Source organism: Barbatula barbatula, assembly GCF_947034865.1.
Source record: "Barbatula barbatula genome assembly, chromosome: 3".
NCBI lineage: Eukaryota > Metazoa > Chordata > Actinopteri > Cypriniformes > Nemacheilidae > Barbatula > Barbatula barbatula.
In genome coordinates this window covers 18,688,143-18,705,408 of record NC_136764.1, presented here as the reverse complement: position 1 = coordinate 18,705,408, position 17,266 = coordinate 18,688,143, and the positions used below count along the sequence as shown (strand labels likewise).

Here is a 17,266-nt window from a genome sequence, read left to right as displayed (position 1 = left end):
GTCATGCGTGTGCTCAAACTTTAATCTTTAATAAAGTCTGCATTATAAATGAGTGAAAGGAGGTGAAGGTCAGGCAAAGGTTGTCTTGTGGCTGTCACACAGCTCCCTGGAAAAGTTACTTTGGGCACCTGCCATCTCGGTTTCATTTGCATTTTCTCTCTCTCTCTCTCCACCTGAAGGCACAAGCCTCTCTCTAACAGTTCAAACTATCTGAAACTTAAAAGTAAGGGTTCAAAATAAATAACTATCCACTCCACATTACTGGATTAAATTGTATGACACTTGTTTGAATAGCTTTCATTTGGAACATTTTCTGAATGGACTGCCAAGCTTGATCTGGCCTTCCCTCGGAAACCATGCATTCACTGCTTCTCAAGGATTTGGGGATGAATCGCAGGAATTTATTTTTAAGCTTAATTCAACCAATAATGTAGTGTTATGGTGACATAGCCCTGAATCAAACACAATTGCCAACCTGCTGTTTCACCTTATGCAACCTTTAAAGCTTTTCATAAAGTTCTGAACCCCATTATGTAGGAGAGTATTAAGAGTGCTTCAGGGAGTTCAATCTTCACCAGCAAAGGAAGAAAGAGACATAAGGACACGTGTTTGAGTGCCGAGAATGTAATACAGAGTTTCATTACTTTGAATAAAGTCATTTAAAAAATGCACATCTTATTAAATGTTGGTACTTTCATTAAATAGTCATCAGGGAATAACAACATAACCTCGATATAAACTGATGTTGGAGAACGTGTGGTTGGCCTCATACCTTAGCGGGCGAGCTTTTTACACTGCAGCGCCACCTTGTGGTGGTAATAACCGCTTACAATAATAAACGTAGCAAAATATTTAGGTGTCGTTATCAATATGATAACATTAGAAAAATGATGTAGAAAATACGATGTTAAAATATATCAAACTTGGCTACCTAATATTTAATAAGAACCTGAACATTCCACATTGGTGGAACGATCTACCAGCTGCTACAAGATCAGCAGACTCGGTTGCCATCTTTAAAAAACGCATCTCTTCCGTCAACACGTCGCTGATTGATTTTTCCTAATTCTCTTCCCTTTCCTTCTTTATAAAAAATTACTAACCTCACTATTCTTAGCTTTGTAGATACTGTGCTAGGCTTTAATGGACTAGTTTGATGCACTTATGTATTTTGTTGCCTATGTTGTTATAATTGCTTCCACTGTTTCCTCATCTGTAAGTCGCTTTGAATAGAATCGTCTGCTAAATGACTAAATGTAAATGTGAATTGAAAGAAATGACAAAATATCTGAAAATATAACATCTATGCATTTTTTCAGACGCTTTTACCCAAAGCGATTTACATTGCATTGTACTATACATTTGTTTCTGACTATGTGCAGTTTGTAGAACAGTAGACCAGTTTGTATTGTTTTTATATTAATGACAATTAATATTTTCATTTAAAATGATTGATAGAAAATAAAAGTTTAATTTAAAAATGGATGTAATGCAATGGTGATTATCAATCTATTAAGAGCACTATATTTTACAAGGAAAAAAATTAATTCTGAACACTATATTTTGAAATGGCCATTTGTTGGCAACCATGTCACTTTTGTTATGTTGTAACAACCTCATACACATGAAATGCTTTACATTTCCCATGCACTTTACATCAAGACTATAAGCCTCAAGCAATTCCAGTTTGAATGCATACAAATGTTTTAATAATGCTTTTTATAACACGTGTACTCTATTTTCATCTGTTGAGTCAACACCTGAGTTTCGTGAGCCACTTTTTTCATTTTATTTCATTTTCTGTGAGTCCTTTATAGCTTGATCATAAGAAGGAGGGGGTTGGCTGTAATAGGGTGGGAGGACTGGGTATACTGTTGTCACTTGGGCAGGGTGAGTCCGCGCTGGGTAGGCAGTTGAAATGACTGTGTTCTCGGCATCCCCGTAACTCTGAAAGCCGACCTGTCGCAGTCCTGTCGGCACACAGAGCCATCAAGGATACACAGAGAGCATCAGGAGACATGTGACCATTGAATGCTGTATACGTGCAGGGAATGTGGAATAATGGGATATTGGTTCACCTGGTGATAGAATGGGGTGTCTGGTGAAGGTCACGTTGAAATCAGGTCCATCAGGGAGAGTGTAAGTGTGAACACGTCTGCGAATGAAGTACCCAGCACCGCAACAGCACACGATGGCAATCACCGCCAACAGCCTCAAGGACACATAACAGCCCTTAAACTTAACTTTACCTTTCATATAGAAGTCTTGTTAACAGTATGTAAAAGGTGGCATTAAACCTGTACATTTATCAGCCATTAATCTGAATAGTAATTGATGCACTGCATTTGAACAAATGAGAATGAACAAAAAATAACAAGTGACTTACCCAAAATACAATGTCCTTTGGATGGAAAGGACTCGTACACAGCATTGTGTGTCACAACAGTCTTCATATGTTTTGCATCTGTAACACAAACCCTTTAATATGGCTGGAGGTTCTTACAACTGGACTCATTCAACTACATTCACAATAAAAAGATATGCATTGACATATTGTTAACAGGCAGATCTAATAATCTATTCATTAACAGCTTTAAAACACACGATTTGTTTTACAAAATATGATGATAAATGCTTGATGTCTTAAACTAAATGTAATAAAGATGTACAAAGAGTGTTGTCTGATGCAGCTACAGATGAATTCATCCGTGCATTTGGTGTGAAGACTAAACTATTTGAACCTTACCTCTTGTGGCTTTTTGTCAATGGCTGGAAGCACTTGTGATAAATTACTCTTATTGAAACAAGTAAAAGGAAGGAAGGTTTTTCTCTCTCTAATGAATTCTCATTGTTTTCAGCGTGCGTGTGAATTAATCCTGTTAAAACTATACAATTTAAGAATCAGAAAGTGTTGCCAGGCAGTGTGGTTTTCATCGATTCCTCGTGTGTACTTGGACTCACAACTGTCTGCCTCAGTATTTCACCAACTAAATGTTTTAGATGTTATACTTACATAAATGTTTTAGATGTTATACTTACATAAAGTACACAGGATAACCTCCTTCAAAGTACCAACAATACTTTTTTTCGGCAACTGTCTGCAATAAAATACAAGTTGAAAAAGTTCAAATTGAATACACAGGTTAAAACGTTTTTTGGAAAGACGAAGTAATATCAATTCAGCATCAACTCTCATTTGTTATTTTTGCATAATTTAAAATAAATGAGCGTGGAAATAAACATCTAGAGCTTTAAACATAATAAGAGGGCTAAAAACATTACATTTAACATTATGGCTGATGAAAAACAAACTACAAAGACCTTCTTGTCTGTGAAGAACAATAAACAATGTTGTGTGGTGTGTTAGAGGGAAAACATGTGAGTAATAATGACAGTCTTACTGAGGGTAAAAAACTATTGGCAAAAGATGTATGATTCAGAGATTTAAAGTATAAAATTACACCAAAGACTTACTCAAACACACATGTAGCAATTTTGATAACTGTAAATAGGTATTTATATAAAATACATTAACAAAAATAAACTTTGCATAATGAAATTCAACTCACCTCAGCTATTAAACAAATTGTAAGCAGGATGCATTGTAACTGGCGCATTCTGTAATTCAAGTTCACGTGCAGCTCCAGATCTGATCCTTTTAATCTGATATTAAAACTTGCAGTTCATAAAACACACGAGGAAGATACTGAAGCTGTTTGTTAACGCATATATGGCTTGTTGATCCACGTTTTCTGGTTAGGAGCATTGTTCTGAGTCTTGTCTTGCGAGTATGGCTGTCACTTTGGACTGCGATGCTTATATCCTCTAAACTTCATTGTGTGTGGAGGATGAAATCACATGACTTCAGTTTACAAAGAAACACTTGTGTGGCCAAGACATCAAATTTGTTGTCTAATTATTTAATATATGTATTAAATAATGTAATTAATAAATACATGTTAAAACAATAAATGAATAAAACACAAGCTGACCCATATTTCATATAGTTTATTGCTGTGTTTCAATAATAATTTTTCAGAAAATAATATAGTCTGAACAGATTATTTTTGTACTGTAGTAGGGTACAGTTACTATAACAATAAACATTCGTTTTCTAACCTGTTTAAGAACCAGCGTATATAAGCTGGTTTGGGATTTTTGAGCAAACGTCCTATATGCCGTTTTTTATTTAAAACAACACTTCCGATGTACAATTAAAATATAAATTGGATCAAATTGTCTTCAGTATTTTGTGGATTCATGTAGTGTTCATAGAGATTTCAAGTGATCACTCCTTTCTTATTTCTTTTAAAAAACTTATGAGGTATTGTTTCATTTAGTTCTTCCTTTTACCAAAATAAATGTTCATAATAAACCCTTGGGTGTACTACTCTAACATGTGGCATTACATTATACACAATCTTTATACCACATACATTTCATTGGCATTTTTACAATATTTGCATAGATCAATAAATGTCCAACCACATCTATACCAAAAAAGTCAGTGTGGCAAAAGAAAGCATCACTGTGACATTACTGTTGCGTTGATTCAGTGTGCTGTTCATGATTTTATACTGATATCCTAAGAGGCAAACAAAATGTTTCACATAAATAAAAGAATACTCTTTTACAAAACTAAGCACACATACACCTCCCCAGAACAGACAAGGTATCAGTTAAATATTTGGGATGAAAATGTTCTTAAAAGCACATTGAAATCATTTCAATCAGATTTTGGTCTGCCGCACTAAAAGAGTATACATATGTCTAAAAGAGTATACATATGTCTAAAAGATCAAATGGTTGATGTAACAAAGCAAAAACAACATCTAGACCAATTTAGCCTATAGGGAATCTATTCTGTATATAACAGTGTTCTAGAAATAATTTCTTAAAATGACAACGTAACGGTTTAGTTCAATATAAAAAATCAGGTAATCTACATTAAATTAGTTTACGTTAGTGTTCTGACACAACAATTACAAATATTTACTACAAACCACTGATTATATTTCTAACCCTCCAACCTCTGATGCTGTATAAAACCAACAGAGAATTATTTTAATCAACCTAAAATAATAAAAATTTTAAACGTAGTTCCTTAAAATATTGTCTTCTACATTAAGATCTTCGAAACCCATGACCTAATCCCTTTACAACAGCCTACACGGTCATCCGAACTACTTTAAATGTAAAATAAAACAGCACAAAAAAAGACATAATATTCCAGCAAACCCTGATGCTAACAGTAGCAAACAATTTAAAAACACGCACTCAATGATTGTAGTTGCGTAAACAAGATACAAGGTAGAACCTGATAATGACGCTACTGAAGAGCTGCTTCATCTTTCATTTCTGCACTTTCAGAAGACAACAGGTCAGAGGTTACAGTCTCCACTCTGCCCTCACCAAAGCTAATCAGTGGATCATCAGAAAAACTCTGGCTGACACCATTTTCTGAGGGAAAAGATGAATGATCGCTGGGTTGTACAGAGTATTCTTCAGCCAGGGCGGATGGGTCAAAACGAAGGGCAGCTGGGTCAATGAGCAGGGAAGAGATGTCTATAAGAGGTGCGGAGGAGTCGAGAGATGGGTTTGAAGAATTCATCAAAGATTCCAGGTCTGGGACGCTATGATCGAGTGGAAGATTTGGAAAATGAGTGTGTGAGAAAAAAGGCTGAGAAGACGCATCTGTAGTTGGCATTGAAAGGTCTGCTCTAACAGAAGAGCTGAAATCTCCGGCAGATTTTTCTGACGTATGCTCGTCTGGGTCTCCGAAGGGAATCTCACTACCCTGTAGCTCCTCTGCAAACACAAAGACATTTTTCATATTTCATGCAATCAGTTGGGTTAAGACAAGCCAAGAATTAAAGTTGGGCCTATTGACGTTGATGTCTGACAGACATGACGATGTTTAGCCTGCTTCGTTATTTTAACAAATGTTTCACTTTCTTCATCAGACAGACTCTTACTACTCTGCGGCGTAGGCTGCAAATCGCGTTGTAAACAAATACGAACAACGCTAAGCTCGCATTGTTCAGATCAGCCTGGCGTGTCTGCGCAGACTTGCCTCACTTTATAACTGTGAAGCTCGCACTTGTACAGATGACATTTTAAAACTGCCCAGCTCACGTTTTATAAAAAAGATCAGTCTCTGCGCAGCTCGTGCCTAGACGCCCCTCACTTTATAATGCCGCAGGGCCCAAACCTATTTCAATCAATTTGACCTAAAATTGGCAAAACTGTCTCACCAACACCAGTTATGTCAATGTCCTGTCGGACAGCCAAAGATGTGTTTATCATGTCAATAGAGGAAACCGATAGGTCCAGGCGGTCTGCCATGTCGGACATCTCGGAATTCATCATAGCCCCTTCTGATTGATCTGAGAAACCTGAAAGCAACAGAGATCTGATATATTACAATGTCTTTTATTCTAATTGTATAACAGAAGGAGTTTAACATATAACATATAGTTTAGATCCCTATATGTGCCTCCAACATTATAAAATTAGAAGAACATTCAGATAAATAGATGGAACATTTCCAAGAAATCCTGTCTTACCAGGATCCATGACTCTCTGAATAGGGGGTGGCAGTGGGGGGTTAAGATCCAGACCACTCACTGACTGACCAGATGCTGCCATCAGAGGCACCTAGAGATGTGAATTTCAGTCATTTACCCACAAATCAAGTCATAATTCTTAGCGTTTTGTCAACAGTCTAATTCAAGTCCATTTATGTTACAGGTTTCTATATGTGGCAAGTTAGTTTAACTATCCCTAATGCAAGACAATTACCCAATGACAAAAACACAAAGCGAAACTACCTCTGTGAATCCACTGCGAGACAATTCCGGCTCTGGAGTCCCTGCCATGGGAGAAATCTGAGAAAATACTTTTTCAGATTTTGGGCTGTCAGGTCGTGCCGGGATTCTGTGCAAGTAGCCATAACCAATGCCACAACCAAGACTGCAGAGAAGAAAAACAATATACAAATTTATGTAGTGTTACAGAGAAGGCAGTTATGTGCAATATTACTCAAAGATCACATTACAGTGTGGACGGGTCAGAAATGTATCATGAGATGCATCATAAACAGGTTATTTACCTGCCTTCTCCTCCCCAAGCACCATTTGGTGTGACAACCACCTCCCTGCATTTATCTGTTTCCATATTGTAGACCAGCAGCTTCAACGGCTTGCCCTCGTGAGATTCAATCAGGGAGAAGAAGTCCTCGGACTGTTGAGAAATTGAAACATAAAACGTACTGCACATCGCATAGCGTGCGGGATTTTTCTCATTATCAAGCACTCATAAATATAATTCCCTTCTTACATCTTGCAGAACTTGGTCAGCTCCAACTATGAAATCTGAATGTTCCATGAGTCCGGCCAATGCTGCTGGTGAATTTGGCTCCACATCCTAAACACAAAAAAGGCAAATAACTATCCAATAAATAGGACAGTCTCATTTTAATAAACGCCAAAGCATTGAAACATACTACATCTTCCAGATGCAAAAATCACTTACTAGGACATGCCAAACATTTTCATTTGCTCTTTCAAAACTGCAGAAGCGGACGCTGGCTCCGAGAAGTCCCTGACCTCCCCACATGTTGCTGGGAACCACCTCAAGCTCTCGGACCTTCAGGGTCTTTGTACTATACACCTCCATCTTCACTGGTTTCTCCACATTAGCCTTTAGAAGGTCCTTGAACATGTCATTCTCTTGGTTCTGTTGATATATAGCACTGTCATTAATCCTTCACAAAGAAACAACGACGACACCGACTTGATTGTGATTATTATTAAGACATTTAGCTAAATAGCTGGAGTACAGTAAATAACAAGGAATTTGCAATAAGTGTTTATAAATACAAACTCACAAGACGAGTGTTGCCAATGGATAAGATGAAATCAAAAAAGGGCTCCAAACCAGCTTTCTCTACTGGCGAGTTCTCTTGAATCTGTAAAATAATTATTTTCATTCGTGAAGATTCATTTATTTCAAATGTAGTTATATATTTTGCTTTGTGCACACTGGGATGTTTTGGACATTTGGAGTAAGTGTTCAGTAACTAGTATTGTATGCAGCTATGTTTATTCAGGGAATATTGCGCCACGTTCCTGTCTATGCGGACTCTTGACTGACGTGGCGCTGCCTCTTTATAGTGATATTTGACCAACACACTTTAATAACTAGGTGCAAAAAAGCTTAAGCTTCACTTTTAGCTTTATGGAGCTATCAGGTTTAAAGTAACGTTATACCAAAAAATAAACCTCCTAAATTCCTGAGAGATCCTTTCCGAGCACTATTTCTAACCCTTAAAAGTTTCCTTTTGGTTACCCGCCGATTACTGAGCATTTCAACCTATGAGTATGTAAAACATTTATCCACACAGTTTGCCATCTTCCGTATTTTTCTAAAGGCAAATATGTCTGAAGTAATGTTGACATGAAGCCATCGTTGGAAGGATCGCTAGCGCGCAAAGCTGCTCGATGTCAAAAGCAAAGCCACGGAAAATAAAGTTATTTACCCCGTGGACGTGATAACCTTCTGATCCACCCTCGGGTGCACTGCTGCTTTGCGTTAAACCCATTGCTCTGAAATGCTCTGATGGTTTGTTATTTTGTTTAGCGATACGAACTACCGAGACAGAGATTACTCATCACACCGTGGCCATGTTGTCTTTTCAGGGGAGAGCAATCGAGCACGATACCACCGATCAGTCAAAAGACATACAGTAAGTACAAACAAAATAACAAAATAAAGTATGTGCAAGTAAACAAATGAAATGTAGAACAAATAAATATATATATATAATGTACATTTCAGGCCGAAACATGATTTTACTTTGTTTGATCATTTGGTTTATTCAGATTTGGTTTGGTTCAGTTGGTCTGAAGTTTCGAGGCAGCTGGCAGGTGGGACTGGTTTCAGGTCTCAGCTCTCGGGTTTTAAGTGCTTCGTATTGAAGTGTGTTAGGAGGAGTTGAATTAAGGTGTGTCCAAAATTCAGGGAATGTTTTGGATATGCATTATCAGAGGGTCTCTATCAAATTCAGCGTTGCATGCACTAGTTGGTGTTCTTCTCTGAACTCTTAAGATGTTTCTACAGAATTCCGCATGCAGGGATTCTATGGGGTGTTTGTTTATCCCATTTGGAGTAATCTGTGAAAAAAAGGTGCAGAAATGACCTTGCCAAGAAGCAATTGGGAACATTTCACATTGTTGATCTTGAGGGATGGCAATAATTGTCATGTATCCTGAAGGGCAGCAAGTGTCGATGTCTGATCTACACCATGTTTCTTGCAGGAAACTCTGTTTTTAGAGTCTTGGCCCATGTGTTTGAGGAGTAGAGGCCTTGTATAGTCCAAGAGCTTAAAGAAAATGATGCAATGTTGAGGTAGAATGAAGGTTTTTTGGTTGTCCAGATGGCTTACCCTAGTATTTTGCAGATGAGATTTAAGTCATGCTTCACCTCTCTCACTTTCTCTCTCGCTCTCTCTCTTTGCAAGTGTACATTTGTGCTATTATGTTTACTAAAAATACCAAAACTTTATTTAAATTAGTTCTAGTCTTATTAATGTAAATCAGCATTTCTCATTAGGTTTATATAACACATTTTATTGAGATGGAAAAACGACACTGAAATGTCGAAACATTCATAGAAATACAGAATTTATACATAAGTGGGCATACCACTGATAAAATACAATATTATCAAAGCAAATGTAGATATATTACAAGTCATTCTTGAATACCAACAACTGTAAGGTGTGATAAGAATTATTAGATAGGCGGTCCCTAAAAAGACATCAGCAGTGATTTTAAACATAGCAAAAAAACTGAAAGCCTTTAGTTTAAAATATAAATATGGACCTGAAATAATAAACAATCACTAAAAGGCCAACAAAATGTACCCTTGAAATTATACTTCACACTGAGGGGTTTTGAACAGTATTTACATCCTAAAATATATATACCTGTTTAAGGAATGTCCCTAAGTTACTGTAATAAAACATTTTCTTTTTCACAGAAAAAATATCTGTTCATTTTCCTTTCATATAAACTTGCTGCAAATGAAAACTGTCAGTCCAAACATATCATGTCTTCAAAATACCAGAACGAATATTGAACAGCTCTGACTGACATTAAGAAATCCCTACTAGAGATTCCAGAAGACTTACACCGGAGTCCTCTATTTGAGGAGATCTGGGACAGCCGGGAAACTGAAGTTGTGAGATGTAGTCCATTTGTGTATTTACTCTAAAATGATTGTTATTTAAACTTGGACGACACTCCTGAAAACTGTCAAAAAAGACCAGGTCAGAGTCCGAGGACAGACTGAGATCCATGTAACAGTTATGATCAGAAGATGGGGAAGGCGTATTAGGAATATCAAAGGGGTCACCAACACATTCCAAAATGGCCTGATTTGCATTTTCATCCACATACTCTAATTGAGATGTACTGGTGTTGCTTTCCATATTATCTTTTGTGGACAGGCCCACCAAACTGTCAGCAGCTTCTGTGGACAGATCGTGGTTCAATGGCTGGTGCATATTTATGCGCTCATACTCTTTAATGTATGGACATCCATCCTCATCAGAATCATCAAAGCTGAGAATATGAGACAGCCCTTCGTGATCCACATCCAGTGTGGCTCGCTCTGATGGAGGGCGTCCAGTGGCCTCAGAGTCCAGACTCACAGAAGAAGACCAGGAGGTATCCATTATGTCGCTGCTGCTGTTGTTGTCCTCCTCAGAGCTCAGATGGAAAGCTGGACCCGGCGAGAAGGAAGTGAAAGAAGAGGGGTTGTTTTCTTTAGGAAATGGAAGGGGTGTGTTCCTCTCTCTTGATGGCGGCTCAGTGACGATTATCCTCTTCTCATCCAGCAGTCTTTTTTCCAGCTCTTGTTTCATGTGGGTGTGGATGTAGTGGCTCCTCACACGACTGGAGTTGAACTCAACTCGACCCATGGGATTCCCACAGCCGTCCTTTGAACAGCCGCAGGGAAAGTTTCCACGGTCCATCTGTTAATGTTAAGAGGTGATATGTATCAGCAAACAACCAATACCCAATGTCATCATTCATAAATTATACAAAGAAAGCTGTTGCTGCAGTCTTCTGCTCTCAGTTTCTCAAAATGTCGCAGATTTTCCAAAAATAATTCGCAGACACTACGTTGTAAAAGTAAGCGATTTAAAAATTTACATTTCTCATCAAATCCTTTCAAGACCAAAACTATCTGAGATCTACATTCATATTACGGCTCTTTCCTGTTGCACCATTGCTTCGTTTAATGTCATAAACAATTGTAAGAGAGAAACACCCAAGACAAAGTTGATATCTAAATAAAAATTATTGTTAGCTATAAAAAATTATAAGCTATCAATTTTAGGATGATTATCAAGATCAACATGACCATTTTTACATAAAGATGAGTATTATCTTTACTTGGCACTTGATGCCAGCCTGGCTGCAGGCGCATGTCTCCGGCTCACAGAAACCCTGGCAGTGACAGCCGCAATCTTTCCGCCATTGCCGGAGTTCCTGCAGCTGCCTCTTTTCTTCCCGGTCGATTCGTACCACGCCAGCAGATCTCAACAGTGCACGTCTGCGTTTGGAGGAGTAGGGACGGAGCAGTCCACCGTCTTTCGGCTTTGTGATGGTAAGATCAACATCCTCATCCGTACCATCGCTTACTGTCAAGCTGGCTGCTTCTGCCACAGTGAGAGTGCCACTGCTGATCAGCTACAGAAAAGAAAACATGTGAAGACTCTTAATCCAGCGTACACAAAGATATCATTGTCCTTGATACTAATTGCTAAAAGCTGTGGATTATTATCATTGCACAACACCAACAGTATAGCTGTTTTTTTTCAGTACACAGCATTGTACAGGGTCTTGTAATGTTTTGTTGGCATCTGATGACTTTTGCATTTGTATCCCCCTATAGTCATTATGTGCTGACCTTTTCAAAAAGCAAGACTGTTTTCAAGGCTACATTGTGCTATACTGCTAATTTATTGTGAATATAATCATGGCTGAAGGGGTTGCAGGAACATCAGGCCCACCATGCCTATATTAAAAGCATATAGTTGCATACAGTATTGTTTATATATCTCACTTTCTGTCTCATGGCTTCTAGCCGCTCCTCTTGATGCTGCTCACGAATTCTCTCCATTCGCAAGCGCTGCTGCTCCTCCGCATGTTCTGCCAGGGTGAACTGCTGGCAGACAGTGTGCCTTCTGACCATGCCCAGCGTGCAGCCACCATGACTGGGCACACCGCTAAACCCTTGACACCGCTGGAAGAGAAAAACTGTAACCAGGCCAAACCGAACACTGCCTTTAAACTCGGCATCTGTTGTCTTCTTCAGGATGGGTAAAACTGAAAGGAAAGAATTAAGATGTTAGTCATTTTCAATTACATTGATTGATTCAATGGCAATTTTACATATGCAGTAGTGAAGTTCCTTTCCATGTATTAATAGAAATGAATTGGATGAAGCTGGACATCAGATGTTCGTGGAGAAGCAGTCCTTTAATAAACAGTGTTCAAAACTGTAAAATATTGCTCTTTATTCACTTTTTTCTTTGACTATTGTGTTTCTCAAATGTATATCCTCATCTTTATAGGGTTGTACTTTTTGTTCAAATTGAAATAATTATGTTTGCATTAGCTGATCTTATTTATTTGTTATGAAAGGTGGTCAATCTCCTTTTTGCCCAAAAGAATCATGTTATGTAACTAAAATATTGATTCTTGGCATCGTGGTCTATCAACAATGTAAAAACACATGATGATTCATGGCATGTCTTGGCACAGAAACATAAGTATAGAGCCAAATTCAATAGATGTCAAAATACTACAGTAAGAGCAAATACCAACACAGATAAACAACACTAATAAACTTGATTATAGACATTTTACATTTATTCATTTGGCAGACGCTTTTATCCAAACTTGATTATAGCCTGACAATAGCCTTGTGTTTACATTGAGTTTGAAGTTTACAGGTGTAAAATGACAAATGTGCGCCTTTAGAGGACCATTCTCTTGACAAACAGTACTGCTATAGTGACAACCTTCTGTTGACCGTTTTCCACTTAAAACTGTTTCTCATCTTATCAGTTGCACTGCACTTTAAAGCTGAAGTAAGACAAAGAGCCCCTCCTTACAATGCATGTCTCTAATCTTTTGGTGTCTGCATGGTTTTAAAAGATGCACATCCAACTCCACATGACTACTTCACATTGATCTGACCAATGCTAACAAAAACCCAATACATGTATTTGCCGCATCAGTGTGAAACTCCTGTTGGCATTAGTGGACTTTGTGCTTTACCAGCTGATCATTTTCAATTGGCTTAATATGGTCGATTTATAATATTTAAATGAATATTATATTTAATAGCTGAAGCACTGAATTGACCTGAACTAGCCATGAGGTCATTAGAGAAGAAACTTACTTGGCAAGTGATGGCTTGCAGATAAAGGGACAATGGGCCCAAAGTCCACAGTATCACGTCGGGGGCTTTCTTCGTCAGAATCCCACTCGGAGAGTGATGAAGGGGAGGAGGAGGAGTAAACAGCATCCTCTTCGTATTTTCTCTTTAAACTCCCACTCTGCAATGCAGCCATGGTGATCTGTCCAAACACAAACTAAGATTAGCTAGGAATTAATTATTGTAAGTAAGATATAATCTGGCCTGGAATAGACAAGAAAAATATAATGACCAACTAATTTTGTTTGTCTTGGACACCTATTTTCTGTTGAGGCCAATAATCAACATTCACATCTTTGCTCTCAGTGAAAGCCTGTTAAACAGGTCTAACTTCCCACCAAGGCAAAAATTTACATAAACCACTGACAAGATCAGTTTCGCAGTGAAACAATCACTGACATAATTCATACGATAGTGAGCATTATGGTATGGCAGAATCTCCCCCTTGAGTAATTAACATTCCTGAGATGTTTCGAGTTTTTCAAGAACAAAATGTTAAAGACATTTGGCTCAGTTTAACATTCCAAATGGGCTAAACCAAATGATGAAATCTGTAACCTCATTCTTGTTTTTATTTCAGAATCACTTTTCACAGCGCTTGCTAAGCTTCATTTCAAAGCTCAAATAAGCACTCAGTTTGCAAACAGGAACGAAAGTGAAAACACACATTTTGCATTATTACTGATGTCGTTTTGCTTGAGTGGGTGAGCGGTGGAAAAAAGTGAACTCTCGCTCACACGTACACAGAGAGCTCTCTGTACCTCGAATGACAGAACGGCACAACCTCACACCACAGGATGGAGCACTCTGCATCACAGATCACCTGGTTCTTGTTCCCAGTGCATCTAGTCAGGCCCAGCCCACACAAAGGTCTGGTGTTCCAAGAACGCTATGTGCCCCTGTGCAGACTGTCTGTATCCTGGACAACGTGAGCGCTCTCTCACCTCTTTTCACACAGGTCTGGCTTTCTTTGGATCGTGTTATGTAAACAGCCGCACTGTAATCCCAGATGCCACAAACACTGTGCAAACTCTCACTATGTGAAAGGTTAGAGCAGTCACAAGTCTCTGCGTGAGGTAAACGCCACTCAAAGTAACAGTGCAGATGATTTAATAGCAGTGTTGTTTTTACATGCGAGCGACATCAGAGCATCTGTTTCACTTTAACTTTTGCAAATAATTGCACAACATATTCTCAAAAGAAATGCATTTTCAACGCATGTGAGTAACAGCTTCCTCTAACTGTGGTAAGGTGATAAAGATCTCCTAAAAGCTAGACTCCTTTAGAATGTTCATGTTATCATATGCATGCGAATATTTGTGTATGTGCTTATAAGATGATATAACAAATCAAGAGAACAAACAAAAGACACAACTTTCCTTTAAAAGAGAACTACTCCTTGTGTGACACAGTGACATCTGGCCAGACCACATCTATCGAACGGCACATGATGTGAATGTATGAATGTTTTCTTTACTTGTAGACACAAGGAGGAGTTTGTGGATTGTGGGCAGGGAAACAGACAGCTGTCAGCTGGCAAAAGTGGGTTATTTACCCTGGCCTAAAGCAGACAAAAACAAGCTGATGTTTTTTTTCACCTTTCTCTTACAGCAAACTTAGAAGACTATTGTATCTGCACAATTGCGGTAGCCATCTTTACGTTAGAACTGCACGTGCAGGTGCGTTTACATTTCTGCCAGCCAATCACCGCCCGTCATAAAACCCGTACACTATCAAATTAAAATCTTAGCATTGTTTATTTTCAACCATAACAGACACACCAACACATTACATATTTCTACAAAATACACGTTTATAAACGTAGCTTCGTTCGTGTAGCCTATATGATGAAAGCCTAAGCAGGGAAAGTGTAGATACCTAATACGTTTGTTTGGTTCTTTCTTTCTTTCTATCTTTCTATCTTTCTTTCTTGTTGTTGTTGTTGTTGTTGTTGTTGTTTCTCACGCTTAATCGTACTGAACTTCCGCAGCCGAATTTCACGCGAACTTTATTGTGTCCAAAGGTCTCAATGTCCAGCGTGAACATACAAGATCAACAATATCACATAACATATTATTGTTATTGTAAACAACACGCATTGCGTGCGCCCTAGTCGTTTCCTCAAAATCCATTATGAGAGAATGAAATGCTAATAAAGCGATCTGAAGAAAGACTCACCCAGTAATAATGTGTCCGTATATCATGAGCGGACGAGACAACCATGCGACGCTTGAAAAGTTATCACGATATCTCGCGCGTCCTCTTTCGTGATCCTCGACACGCATGAAGCTTTCGTTAAATCAGCTGTTGTTCGGTTGTGTGTTCGTCAGTGGAAAACTCCCCCACGACTCCTGACGTTAACAGTAACATGAGGACAAAAAACACAAGTCGTGACGCGCAGCGCGTTCACTCACAGAGAGAGCGAGTGAGTCATATTTATCAGCGAGACGGTCGTGACGATAAACTGTACAGGACGTAGTTGAACGCTTTGTTCCCGTAATGTGTGTTCTTTGAGAGAGAAACATGAACAACCCGACTTCTAACTTTGGTTGGTGCAGTGCTATACAAAGCCATGAGCTCAAAGTCCTTCAGCAACGTTAACATGTTTGAGAAGAGCTTGACTAATCGTGAGTCAAGTCTTTTGCATGTCCACCATGAACAGTACAAAACAATGATGTCATGTTTTGTTTTTCAGGTAAGCTCTGAATGAATGTCGTGGACATTATTTAGAGAACCAACAATCTAAAAAGGGCAAATAACAGTTACGTTGTACTTTAATATGTATTGGTTTTCTTCATATAAGTGGTTCACCATTCACAATTATGTGGTATATTACTAATACAGCTGCAGCGTTGCTTTCTTTTTCATTATGAAGTCTGTTCCTGGTGGAGGAGCTAGGCAGTGATGGGGGTCAGACAAAAAGCAGAAGGTTAAAAAAAACACAAGACTGCTGTTCCAGCCACTCAGCCAATCACTAGAGAAACGCTCCCTGGATACCAAAGAGCCTCTCCATGGCAATGACACTGTGAAACATCCATCACAGGAGACTACTCGGGCATCATTGTTTCATAGCCAGATGGTACCATCGTTGTTGCATCTCTCTCTCTTACACACACACTGACTGTATCACGTCAATGATTTCCCATCTGTTTGGTAATGAAACCACACATCACCCCATCACCCCCAACACTTTTAGCTTGTGGCAAGACAGACATGCAATAAGACCACGGATGTCTAGAGCGTTAAAACATGTCTACAATACACTGGGGAATGAGCTTAAAGCAGCTCCATGATCACCCCTTCAGATATTCTGTTTAGTGAATGCAAGTCGACTGAATTGTCTGCTAAACTTATTTTTAGTGCATACAAAAGATATTGCGCAAGATAAGGAAAATCACTGAAAGCACGAACCACAAACTCATATGCAGAAATGGGTGCGAGGGTATGTGAGGTTCACAAACTACATCTCAACATTATACACTGGAAGAGTCTGTATAAAAATATGGGATACGGGTATTCATTCATGCAGATGACATTAGGGTTAAAGTTATACTATTAAAAAGTTAATATATTAATTCGTTGGAAAAAAATGTTGTGCAGCATAATTGTATTTTGCATGCTTTAAATGTACGTGTCTTCTTAAAAAGACTACTGTACCAAGGCACTACTGTCAAACCCTCTGAATTGGTCATCATGATCCCGTTATATACTGATTCATTTCATAACCATCTGTCACAAATGATCTATTTAA

General features: G+C 38.5%; 2 protein-coding genes across 3 annotated transcripts; both read right to left on the bottom strand.

Annotated features, from left to right (window-relative positions):
- Positions 1-3,989: 3,989 nt before the first annotated feature.
- Positions 3,990-8,735, bottom strand: gorasp1a (golgi reassembly stacking protein 1a). Its single transcript, XM_079453713.1, has 9 exons — positions 8,540-8,735; positions 7,889-7,969; positions 7,534-7,737; positions 7,339-7,425; positions 7,112-7,242; positions 6,831-6,972; positions 6,567-6,657; positions 6,255-6,395; positions 3,990-5,808 (listed from the first exon to the last, which is right to left on the bottom strand). The coding sequence occupies exons 1-9, from the start codon at positions 8,600-8,602 to the stop codon at positions 5,330-5,332; spliced, it is 1,419 nt and encodes a 472-aa protein (XP_079309839.1). The 5' UTR covers positions 8,603-8,735; the 3' UTR covers positions 3,990-5,329.
- Positions 8,736-9,608: 873 nt separating this feature from the next.
- On the bottom strand, positions 9,609-16,129 carry csrnp1a (cysteine-serine-rich nuclear protein 1a). Of its 2 annotated transcripts, none has more exons than XM_079452984.1 (5): positions 15,694-16,129; positions 13,480-13,657; positions 12,136-12,398; positions 11,463-11,759; positions 9,609-11,038 (listed from the first exon to the last, which is right to left on the bottom strand). In XM_079452984.1, the coding sequence occupies exons 1-5, from the start codon at positions 15,736-15,738 to the stop codon at positions 10,157-10,159; spliced, it is 1,665 nt and encodes a 554-aa protein (XP_079309110.1). In that variant the 5' UTR covers positions 15,739-16,129; the 3' UTR covers positions 9,609-10,156. The 2 variants fall into 2 exon arrangements, with proteins under 2 accessions (XP_079309110.1, XP_079309111.1); XM_079452985.1 differs by having other exon boundaries at positions 13,480-15,076; positions 15,694-15,866.
- Positions 16,130-17,266: the final 1,137 nt, after the last annotated feature.